The 11,476-nt window shown below is 44.8% G+C and overlaps 1 protein-coding gene across 1 annotated transcript in view; it reads right to left on the reverse strand.

Annotated features, from left to right (window-relative positions):
- Nucleotides 1-6,306: 6,306 nt before the first annotated feature.
- SEMA6D (semaphorin 6D) overlaps nt 6,307-11,476 on the reverse strand; it is a 94,358-nt gene continuing 89,188 nt past the window's right edge. Inside the window, exon 19 of the mRNA XM_015411784.1 lies at nt 6,307-8,099. Within this exon, the coding sequence (XP_015267270.1) occupies nt 6,796-8,099 (1,304 nt within the window). The 3' untranslated portion in view covers nt 6,307-6,795. The remainder of the gene's footprint in view (nt 8,100-11,476) is intronic.

The raw sequence follows: 11,476 nt of genomic DNA on the forward strand, positions 1-11,476 counted from the left end.
CACACAGGCAAGTGAGAGGCATGCCAATGGGTGGGAAAGCAGGAGTGTGTGAGAGGAGGGCCTGGGCTGAGTCAAAGAGGGGAGGGGGCCCCTGGGAACTAAATTTTCCATTCAGGGAAGAGTAGGTGTCATTTCTGTCAGTTCCCCCTTCCTGCTGCAGACCTCCGATTTGCCACGATTCGCCACACTTGCCGTTCCTGAAGGTCCCCTGTTCCCCAGGGACAGCATTTTGGGGAGATCAGAGGGCCACACCAAGAGGCGGAAGCAGAGGTCATTTCGGGGGGGATCGCAGTTCCCCCGGGTGAGGTACGGGGGCGGGGCACATGACAAAGCCCCGCCCCCTGCTTCCAGCAGCCCCGCTTCCGGCCCTCATTCAGCCAGGAGGAGGCAGGAGAAGAGGGAGGGTAAGTTGCTTCCTCCCCGCCTCTCCCCACCCCTGCCTGCCTGGGGCCAGGGAGGGCCTTCGCGGGGCTTCCTTGCACTCCCGCCGGCCGGGACCGTTGGGGGCGGGGTGTGTGGCCTTATGACACACTTCCGGTGATGTCAGGGGGTGTGGCATATGCTAATGAGTTATGCTAATGAGTGCCCCTAGCTCTTTTTCTACGAAACGACCCCTGGGCGGAAGGCAGGAACATTTGTCCAGATCTGACTGGTCCAACGATTAGAAAAGAAAAAGTACTGTTCACTTATAAAATCTGCTTGTTCTTGGCTCAGCCCTGGGCAGACAGATCCTGACAGGTAAAAGACTGGAACCAGTTTTGTGAGAATGGAGGGGTTTAGATTGAGAAGGGGCAGGACTAATGTTGCTGTCCATCTAGTACCGGCTGCTTGCTTGTTTCTGCATCCCATGTCATGCTTGTTCAACCTATACATATGACAATAAGCATGTTACTGCAAACATACTTTATGTTTCGAGTCATGTTTCCTGTAAGGGATATTGAATTTTGGGGAGGGGGAGAACCCACATTAGGACTTGCACGGTCACTTCATTTAAGACTGATGGGCTAACTTTGTTGTGTCAAAACATGGAGGGTACACATTCTGTTTACTTTCTCTTTCTCACACACACACACTCCATCATAGGGTTTAAGCCTCCCTTCCTCTCTTGCTAAAGATAAGATAGTGCTGCGTCTCAGAAGAGCCAGGAAATTTGATCTCTGTGGTAGATTTCTGTTTTGCTTGGAAGGTTATGCCAGGAATGGCAGCTGCTGCCTAGAGAACCTCCTGCAGAGGTGAGGCTCCAGTTTATCAAAGCACCACACAGGTAGCTCACAGAAGGGGTAGGGTGGGCATTTGCAGAGGGCACCGGGCAAGATCAGTGACAATTATGTCCACTGCTTAACCTCCCTCTCTACTTCGTACTGCCCCTTAGCTTATTCTTTTTAAGCAGATTACAAAAATACAAGGAACTAGATCACATTTGAACAGCTGCGGAAATCAATCACAAACGCATAACATTTTGCAACCGATAGGTCTGCTATTATCTTCTAATAAAAGAGGTAATGTCTCCATATGATCTACATTTTGGAGTAAAGGAGAAATTAAAATATTCCTAGCCTCAGAAAAATAATTGCATTCAAAGGCCACGTGGTACAGAGTATCAATAGTTCGTTGCTTAATGCTGATCAGCCATGCTGAATAGGGGGTGTCATTCGGCTAAATCCAAGCCAGAAAAATCCAAAAAATACCTTATCAGCTGGATATAGATTTTGGTTGTTCTTCGGCTATCGGAAATGCCTTCTTCAAGCCATGCGACTCCATGGCAAGTGAACTCCGATGGTGTTTAAAAGGCTTGGGGTTCCTTTAATTGCCTTCTGGGTGAACTCACCACTTGGAGAAGGTATTTAAAGGGACCATGATCCCTTTAAATGCCTTCCCCCACTCAATTGGTTTCAATGGTGGATAGGGGCACCTCTTTTGGGGGCCCATAAAATTGGATCTCCTGGTCCAATCCTTTTGAAACTTGTTTTTTTAGGAGAGGCATCAGCAGCACCTGTGCTGCAAATTTAGTGCCTGCCTCTACCTCAAAAAATAGCCCCCTGAGCCCCAGATACCCCTGGATCGATTCTCCATTATACCCTATGGGGACCATTGACGTAAGTACAATGGACCTGAAGAAATTTGGGTTTCCCTGATATTTTCTGAATCCGAATACCATACCAGTATTGGGATTCAGAAATATTGGAAAATACCAATATTTTTGGCATTCAATGTACCCGGACCCAAAAAATACCTTTTCCCCCACACCCCTAATACTGACCAGTTTGCAAACTTGAGAATCGAAGTTCTGTGAAGGAAGCTGTTAACCCTCTGGTGAAGTGTTCTTTCATTCCATCAGGAAGAAGGTTGTGTGGTTTCAGAAAGCACTCGTTAAAAACAAAAACACAAGTCTCAACACATTTCACTTCTGGCATGGTTAAGCTATTCCAGCTGTCTGTGGTTCAGGGTTGCTTATATGTTCACTTTTGAGGGGAAAGTTGACCAAATGCTCCCCTTGGGGCAGACTCTCTGCAGGTGTTGCTGAGGTAATCCTGGTTTAGAAGCATCCAGTTCCTCATGCTCTTGAATATCTCCTTTTTCTGTCCTGAGGCTGTTATCTGACCAAGCATGGATTCAGGGCAGCTTTTCACCAGAACTGATTTTGTCATTCCATGGTGAGCATCGAATGGAGCGGAGTTGTCTTAGGGGATCCGGTAACTATTGGGTGCCAGTCAGTGCTCATTGGGGAAGCTAGATGCTCCCAGTTTGCCTGAAACAGCCCTGTTCAAACTAAAAGGTTAGTGGTATATAGCAACTGATATTCTCCCCCCCCCTTCCAATTCCCACCAGTTCCTTTGATGTTTTATATTCATTTCAGGACTCTGGTGGTTGTCTATACACCCTTCATTTCTCAAGAGTTGGCGTGTCATTATCAGACTGTGTGGCAAATGAAACGTGCATGCAATTTTAAAGCTTCATGGTACCCAGTAGCAGTGATGAGGGCACGGCTCTCTGCCTTCACAGAACGGATCTGTTAAAAAGATTACATTTCTCTCCCCTTCCTTTGTAAGAAAAGGGATGATCATGTATATGAAAAGTCAAACTTGATATACAGGTCATAAAGCACCAGGACCCACTCTGGTGGAAATGATTACTTCACCTAGCCAATGATCGAACAGGGCAGGTCTCCTTATTGTAACAGATACCCCCACTGAACCTGTCTTTCTCAGAAGTATGAGCTTTGGCCAGCTCGCAATGCTCACCTTAAAACAAGACAAGCATTATGTATGTACATCAAGTGCCATCAAGTAGCAGCTGACTTATGGTGACCCCAGCAGGGGCCTTTCGAGGCAAGGGAGAAGCAGAGGTGGTTTGCCATGGCCTTCCTCTGCAGAATCATTCTTGGTCTCCCATCCCTGTGTTTAGCTCCCGAGATCTGACTGTACCATACCATTACATATCCCAAAGGGCTGCCTAGTTGGATTAACCAAAGGGTTAGTTACGAACCTACATAAGTGCCACGAAGGGGTTTTCAAGGCAAACGAGAAGCAGAGGTGGCTTCGCCATCGCCTTCCTCTGCTTTTCTTTGGTGGCCTCCCTCCCAAGTACCAGCTCTGCTTAGTTTGCAAGGTCTGATGAGATCAAACTATACCGTACCACCTTCCCTCCCAAGACAAGCATTACAACCCAGCTTTTTCTTTTGCTGTCAAGTCACTTATGATGGCCCCATAGGGTTTTCAAGGCAAGAGGCGTCCAGAGTTGGTTTGCCATTGCCTGCCTCTGTGTCACGGCCTTTGGTGGTCTCCCATCGAAATATTAGCCAGGGCTGACCCTGCTTAACTTTTGAGATCTGACAAGATCGGGCTAGCCTGGGCTATCCAGCTCAGGGTCTTAGCACTATGAATATGCAGGGGTTTTTTTCCCCATTCACTTCCATAGGTACAGGAAATGCGTGGGTTGGTTTCTGCTCACTGTTTCTCTGTGCACAGTTAAGAGAGGTGGCCTGCTACAGTTGAATAGTTTATTTTGACTTTACATGCGGTGTTAAAAACCCAAAGGACGTATTATTTACACATCCACAATACAAGTTTACAAGATATCTATACATGTTAAAGTACTCTATAGACTATATAGAGCAACTTCCTTTCAGGGTTACTTTTTTTTTTATGCTGTACCATTAAAAAAGATACAATCTGCATTTACCTTTGCACAAATGGATAAAGCATTTTTAAAAAAAAACCCCAACAAAAATGATAAATTAACAGAATAAAGACTATGTTGAATGTTAAGAGATTTCAACATAAATACTGAGAGAAACTCACATTACCATCTAACAATGTTACAGAAAGTTATTTGGGTTCACATAGTAACATTTATGTTTCGGTTTCACACAAGTATGTATTATTAATTAATATTTGCAAAGTGAATTCAATTCAGTTTTGTCATTTGTTTCTTTTTTGTTTGTTTAAAAATTTAAATGATTAAACAGTTTTAGTTGCAAGACTGAAATATTTTAAGAACGAACAATCCTAGGTATTTTCGGTCTGGATTTTTTTTGGGAAGTTAAAAAGTCCTTAATGATCAACATATGGAATGGAAAAGGAGAAAAATCCTATATAGTAAGAAAAGGGTCCCTTTCTGTTTGAGAGAGGCAACCATTTTTTTTTTTTTAAAAAAACAACCCTTGATACCTAAGAGAAATCGGTGTCCTGGGCTGAAGTTGCTTGTCAGAATGGTTCACAAATATTCCACTGCACCAGCTATGGCGATAGCAACTGGTTGGGGCATCATTTGCAAGCTAAAAATCACCATCTGTGATGAAGATCAGCTGCAAATGTATACTGCAGAAACCAACTAAATAGCTTATGTAATTTCAGCAGGTGTTCCATTACTCTAGAAATTCTCACATGATTTCACATTATAACTGTTTGATCCTTAAGCGATTTAGGGTGGAATGTTTGACATGGTGAGGTTGATTTAATGTTGCTGTCTCCTTGGCTTGTAGGCTGCTTCGTCTTTGTTAATTAATTGTTCTTGTGGGGATAATTCCCCCATGCTCCCCCCCTTCTTTTTGGATATTACTGAGAGAGAACTTAATAGCTTGCACTCGGGGAAAACATAGGATGCACTCTAGAACACTTGACAGAGTTTTAATCTTACCTTTCTTTTTTATCATTTGCATGAATAAGGCACAAAATGCACAGATCCAGGTAAACTCACATGTAGTATTTACAGAATATTGTCATTACCGGCATGACTTTGGATAAACCACAAATGAAGTGACTGTGCTACTCTCAGGTTTTATTTTTCATGAATGAGCCCTGCCAAACTCAATTGGGTGCACCTTCTCTTCTGTTGGAAAAGGGGCTTTACTATGGGCACTTGTTTCCATTTATCCTCTTTCCCCCATAGACACATAGCTTACGTACGTTCTCAAAGTACGAGGGCCTCCTTCTTGAGAATGTGAGCTGTCAGTGGGGAGTGGAGGAGGCATAATTCCCTTCTTATTCCATCTTGAATCCTGGTTTTTGTACATGTGATAATGCTAAGAGAGAAGACCTTTGGATCTGCCCTTCCCTTTACCTTAGCAAAAGAAATACAGGCCAGTGTGTTCCTGACCGTGTAGCTCAAACAGTGTAGCAGGGCAATGATGGCAATCTCCATACTCTGTAACGAAGTTTTGGGGTCTCTCTCTCTCTCTTTTGCTTGGGAATGCCACACTAACTTTCTCATTGCTCTTCTTGGTGCCATGTCTGTTTTGTATCTCATTTGGGATATGCATATGTGTGCGGTCTTGACCAAATGGTTTGTGACTAGGAGGGGGAGGCTCTCTGTGACTAGAATTACGAGGCCCCCCCTTTTGGTTGAAGAATAGCGAGAACTAGCTGCCATTCACGGTCAACACCAGGCAATAAACGGGGTGGAGGGACTGGTTGTTCACCATGGTCAATCTCTCAAAAATGCTACATTTGAAATTTGAAAATCTTGACTTCCATAGCAGCATTGTTTAGAACAATGATGTTTGTGCTGTTTTTGACAGTTCTGAGTTTTGTCATGCACAGAAATCTTGACAGCCCAGAGCTTCCAACAGTCGATCCACAATGAACCCCATGCACTCCACAAGAGCCATCTGTTGTTCAGTGACGCTCCGTGTAAACAATTCTGAAAGTTTTAAAGATGCAGCGAGACCGAATGCCTCGTGTTTGTGACTCACACACCCAAGCACACTCACACGCACACACACACACACAGAGTTCTGTCTGAGTTCTAAACAAAATATCATCCCATGGAGGAAAAAAAAATGCTACAGTTGGACTAGAGACCGAAGTTGCTTATTAACCAACATACTTGTTGAGACGTTATCGTTTTCTGACATTTGTGCAAGAGGCAAGGCGAATGCATACATAGTAAAATGTTCACATTTCATGGGAAGACTACGCATTATGGCAGTCTCAAATGAACCCCATTTATTTTCAAGTATTTGCTCACCCATCTCTCTGTTTTATGTCTTTCTTCCCCAAGTACTTTGAACAGCTCTTTTGAAAGGTCAACACAAGTCCCTTCCCCATTGTGCTACATGTCTCCTCCACGCCAAACAAAAGAAACGTAATGACCAGCACCTTCCTTTGTTTTTTTTAAAATCTGTTGAGCAAGTCAAGTCTTGCTTGAAGCCAGACGTGTGGCAAAACAAGATGGCACCGAAGTTAAAGACAGCTTCTTTGGCTGCTCGCTCTCGATTTTGAGGACAAGCAAGTCTCTGCCTTAACATCTGTCCCTCAACATCGTCCCACACTCTTTTGTGAGAATATGCAAGTCTTAGTAGCTGTACTTGTTCAGTGGTCTGACTGAAGGCGTTTGGGGAACAAATGAAGGTTTGGGTGGCACATCAGGCTTTAGGGAGGGCGTCCTCTTTACTCCTGTCCGAGGAAGCGTTCCATTGCTTGTGTAACTGCTTTGCCTGGATAAGGAAGGCTGTAGGTGCACGCTCACAGGTGTCCCTTGCATATAGTCCATCTTTGTTCCTGTAGTGGGAGGCATGTATCCTCCGCGATTAATACTAGGCTGCCTGGATAGCAGCACACCATTGGAGTTTAAGTTTTTAGGAAGGGCTGATATAGAATGCCTCTGCGACGAACTTTTGTGATAGCCCCTTTGTCTTTCTAAAGAGGTCATTGGTGCGGCAGGTGTGGTGGGGACATCCACCCGTTTTGTTGGGCTGTTCCGCGGAAGGGTGGATGGAGGAGAATACAAAGACGCTTCTCTGTTAGGGACTTTAGGAGGAATCTCCGACATATTCCCCATGGGATCTAGCATTAAAGTCTGGTGAGCCACTTGGAGGTCTCCCATGATGGCTTTGGGGTTATTCGGCGTTTCGTTCAAATGTTTCAGGAAATCATTTAAGGTATTCCTGGAATCGACAGACCTTCTGTGGTCTCTTTTGCTCGATGACTTTGTAAGTGGGTGGTCCACGTTCTGCATCTTTTTGTCTGCTTTGTGTGCGTTAGAATTGGAGAAGGACATATTGTAATCATGGGTGGCGTTTGGGAGGACGATGGCACTGGGAATGTGTCCATGACTTAAAGGAGAATGGGGTGGAGGGCTGGATGGGAAAAACTGAGGACTCTTCAGAGGGGCTTCTTTTCTAGAAGCACTGAGGTTGTTTTGTGCTTTGTCCAGCTGACTCTTCATGGACTGCAAAGTCTTTTGCTGCAACACTGGGGTGGATTCAGGGGTTGGAAGAGCCGCCAGTTCTGGAGGCTGGCCTCTGTGGTCCACCACCATCATTGACTTAGTGTCACCTGTTGGCGGCAGCTCTTTTCTGCTCGTTAACAGATTTGAATAGAGCTTGGGTGAATCAATGTTCTGCTGATACTCCTTGACTGGGCTGTCAAAGAGCCCATTCAGTTTGGCAAAGCTGCCGCTTGAGTCTGTGCAGGACTGAGCTGATTCTGCGTCTTTGTGTATCTTTCTGGATTTCCTCATAAATATATCCCGGTAGCAGTAGACAGCCACTCCTGCAATAAACGCTCCCAGCAGAAATGCAGCAAAGACACAAGTAATTAGGACATTCATGTGCACCATTTGGTTGGAATCTCCCGACTGCACTTCCCATCTTACACCTACAACAAACACACATTATTAATCGATTAGAGCATGTCTTACGTTCTCTGTTCATGAAATAATGGCATGCCTGACTAAGAAATGTCCTAAGCATACCTAACAGAAAACAACGGCCAGAGCTTTGCATGCTCTTTGGGCCCCTTGAGATTTGCTAACTTGCCAAAGCTGACAGTGACTATTGTGCAGTCCTTAACTGATGTAGGAATACTTTTGGATGGTCCATGTTATCCTCCTAATAAAGAATCACATGTGCCCAATTCATCCCCCCCCCCAAAAAAATACCTCTACTGTTTTTGATTTGACAGTCCTTACAGTTACCGGTAGGTCGAAAGCCATATTTTCCGAGTCTTGCCTTCTCCAGTACTCCTGCCATCCACTCATCCCTTGGAACAGTGCTGCATCTCTTCTTGCTTGGAAAAGCAATCAAGTTGCAGTATCATATACTATTTTCTTGTCTTGCCCTCTCTGGTCCTTGCTTTCCCTGGCTCTTCCCCCTTTTAGTTGCAGGCAAGAGCAACCATTGTCAGAAAGAGCAAGGCAAGAAAACTGCTCAAGTGGAGATTTCCTCTTGAAATGCGAGGGTTAGTGGGCGGTGGTTCTTGCTCTTCTCTTCCAGGTGTGCAGGACAAGATGGAAGGCTGGAACAAGAGCTCTCTAGCTACAGCTGTCTGGGATGGCCACTGAAATTGAAAGCCACTACAAACACAGGGAGCCTGTTGTGGACACAGTCCCTTGATAAAAAGAAAGTATGACCAGGGCCTATCAATTAAGTCCGCAGGACTAGGCTGTATGTCTGGCAACACTATAGTCTGTTGATCTATTTTCCCTCTCTCTTTGATTCCTCAAATCCTTTTAAGGCTTGCAGACCAAAGCTTGTATGTTATTAATATTAACGATTTCTGCTGGAAAATTGAGGTTAGAAGGTGATACTTTGCTAGAGTGCAATTAATAACTCATGGAAGAATTTCTCTTTCCATTTCCTACCTGACTCATGAATCAGAATCAAATGTGAGATAGGATTATGCAAATATTGTTTAAAACCGTATAATGGTATGTGAGCGTATAATGCTCACATTGTGTTGTTAAAACCATGTTATTCCCCCCCTCCCCCAACTGCTGTCTAACGTTGCTATTTTAGGAATGGTATGCTCTTCTTTAAAAAAAAACCAACTAGATTATCCATTTCTTTCCTTCCCAATACTTTATCCAGTAATGACCATTTACAGTGGATGTCATTTATAAAAAACATACGGCTGATGAGATATTAGTGTTTTTATAATAGAAAATACATTTAATTCAGATTTAGAAGAGGAACAATTGCAGAGTTAATTTTGCAATCCACATGTTAATATCAGAGCTTCCAGATTCCCCCCCCCCGACAAGGTTCAGTTCCCCCCAGTTAATTTTGCAATCCACATGTTAATATCAGAGCTTCCAGATTCCCCCCCCCCCGCCAGAGTTCAGGTTCCCCCCCCCCCCCAAGCAACCACATACACCGTGCTGTTAAGATAATGTTATTTTGGCAAAATGCATCTAATTGTGTTATTTTGCACAGAGGGGGAAGTGAAGCTGAAGGAGAGTGTCATATTATTTTGGGGGTTTTTTTGTTGTGTGTGTTAGATGGTGAGGCCTTTGAACAGAGTTAAACGTTCAGGGTTATTGGTTTTTATGGCACCGTGCAGAAAAAGAGGGGAAAGGCGAAAAAAGCACTAACAGGAATTACGAGGAATGTCACAGAGCATGATCAGGAACGCATGAGCAAATCCTGACAAAAGTGGGCAGCGTTTAAAGGAAAACCAAGCAATAACAACACACCAGAAGCAAATGACAAATGCACGGCCATAATGGCCGAAAGGAAACCTGATACGTTTCAGTTGGTAAGAAAATGCAATAGGGTCTGCTGACTTCCAGCTCTCTCAAAAAAAAGAAAAGAAAAAAGGAAGGGGGGGGGGGTTTCCTAGGCCATAAGAATAGATGCTGTTGACTGGTGCAAACTCAATGACCCAGTCAGCGTGGGGTAAAGGACAGCAAAGTCCTCGACACAACCTCCTGTGGGACCACGAAGTTCCCTAGGTGACCTCGATCTAGTTGTTCTTTCATGTTAGCCCGTCTCGTAGACCAATCATAAGGATACAGTGGGAGTGGCTCACATGAGGCGGGTTAGGCCAAGAGACAAACTGGCCTAAAGTTACCCACAGCCAGTGTTCCCTCTAAGCTGAGTTAGTGTGGGCTAGCTCACAGTTTTTTAGCCTCTGGCTCACACATTTTTTTGTCTCAGCTCAGGAAGGAGAACTCCACTGCAAACTAGTTTATGCAGCAGCCAAATCGCTCGCTCACAACTTTAAGGCCAGTAGCTCACAAAGTAGAATTTTTGCTCACAAGACTCCACAGCTTAGAGGGAACATTGCCCACAGCACTTCCAGAAGCAGAGTTATGCCCTTCGAAGGGTTTACCTGCCACTGAAGTCAGTGGGCTTTGAAGAGTGTGATACTGCTGGCAACCTCCATTTGCTTTAAGCGTAGCCGAGGCGGACTCACTCCTAGCTTTCCCGTGTCTCGGTCTGACACTGTAGGCACCGCTCCATGCTGGTTCTCAAAAGGCAGAGCCGCTACTCTTGCAAGGGGCCTTGATCTGGCAGTCCTCTGAACAGCCAGCAAAAACATGTGGAAGCTTCTGTAAAAAGCAGCTGGGGTTCACAGACTGCCACTTCTGTGTTCTAGCCGTTGGACCCATGCACCCATGGCTATCCCAGTCTCCCCGGCCAGCTGTGCCACTGACCTTGTGATATAGGAATCCATCAGTTCATCTGAAACTGTTGTTACAGGCAGAGATCCGGGAGCCAAAAGCACCCTAAATCCTGACGGCAGTCTAATTATTTTATTCTGCTAACTCATACATGTTTTCCTGCCAGTTTTATGAGCTTGTATTGATTTCACTATTTTATACCATTAGCCCTGGGTATACGGTGCAGGAAGGAAGGGCCTAGCAGAGATGTTTGAAACAAACGTTACCCTTTCTGTCTTTCAGCTGTGAAAAACCCCTTCTGTCTTCATCTGGCACAGAGTTTTGCTCCCTACCTTGACTGAGCCCGAGCTGGACTTGTGGATGCTTGCCGCAGTATCAAGACCACAGTACTGTAACCCGGCTGTACACGGGATGGTCCTTGAAGACCATGTAGGAACTTCAGCTTGCGCAAAATGGGGCAGACTATTATTGGGAGCAAGGCAGAATGATTATATTACATCAGTCTGACAGCCATTTCATTTGGCTACTGGTTAGTTTCTGGGTTCAGTTGAAGATACTGCTTATGAAGGTCTTCATAGCCTGCAACCAACACAACCTGGGGCTGCATCTCACATTATGTTTCATTGTGTCA

This window comes from Gekko japonicus, unplaced genomic scaffold, assembly GCF_001447785.1.
Source record: "Gekko japonicus isolate JY-2015 unplaced genomic scaffold, Gekko_japonicus_V1.1 scaffold266, whole genome shotgun sequence".
Lineage (NCBI taxonomy): Eukaryota > Metazoa > Chordata > Lepidosauria > Squamata > Gekkonidae > Gekko > Gekko japonicus.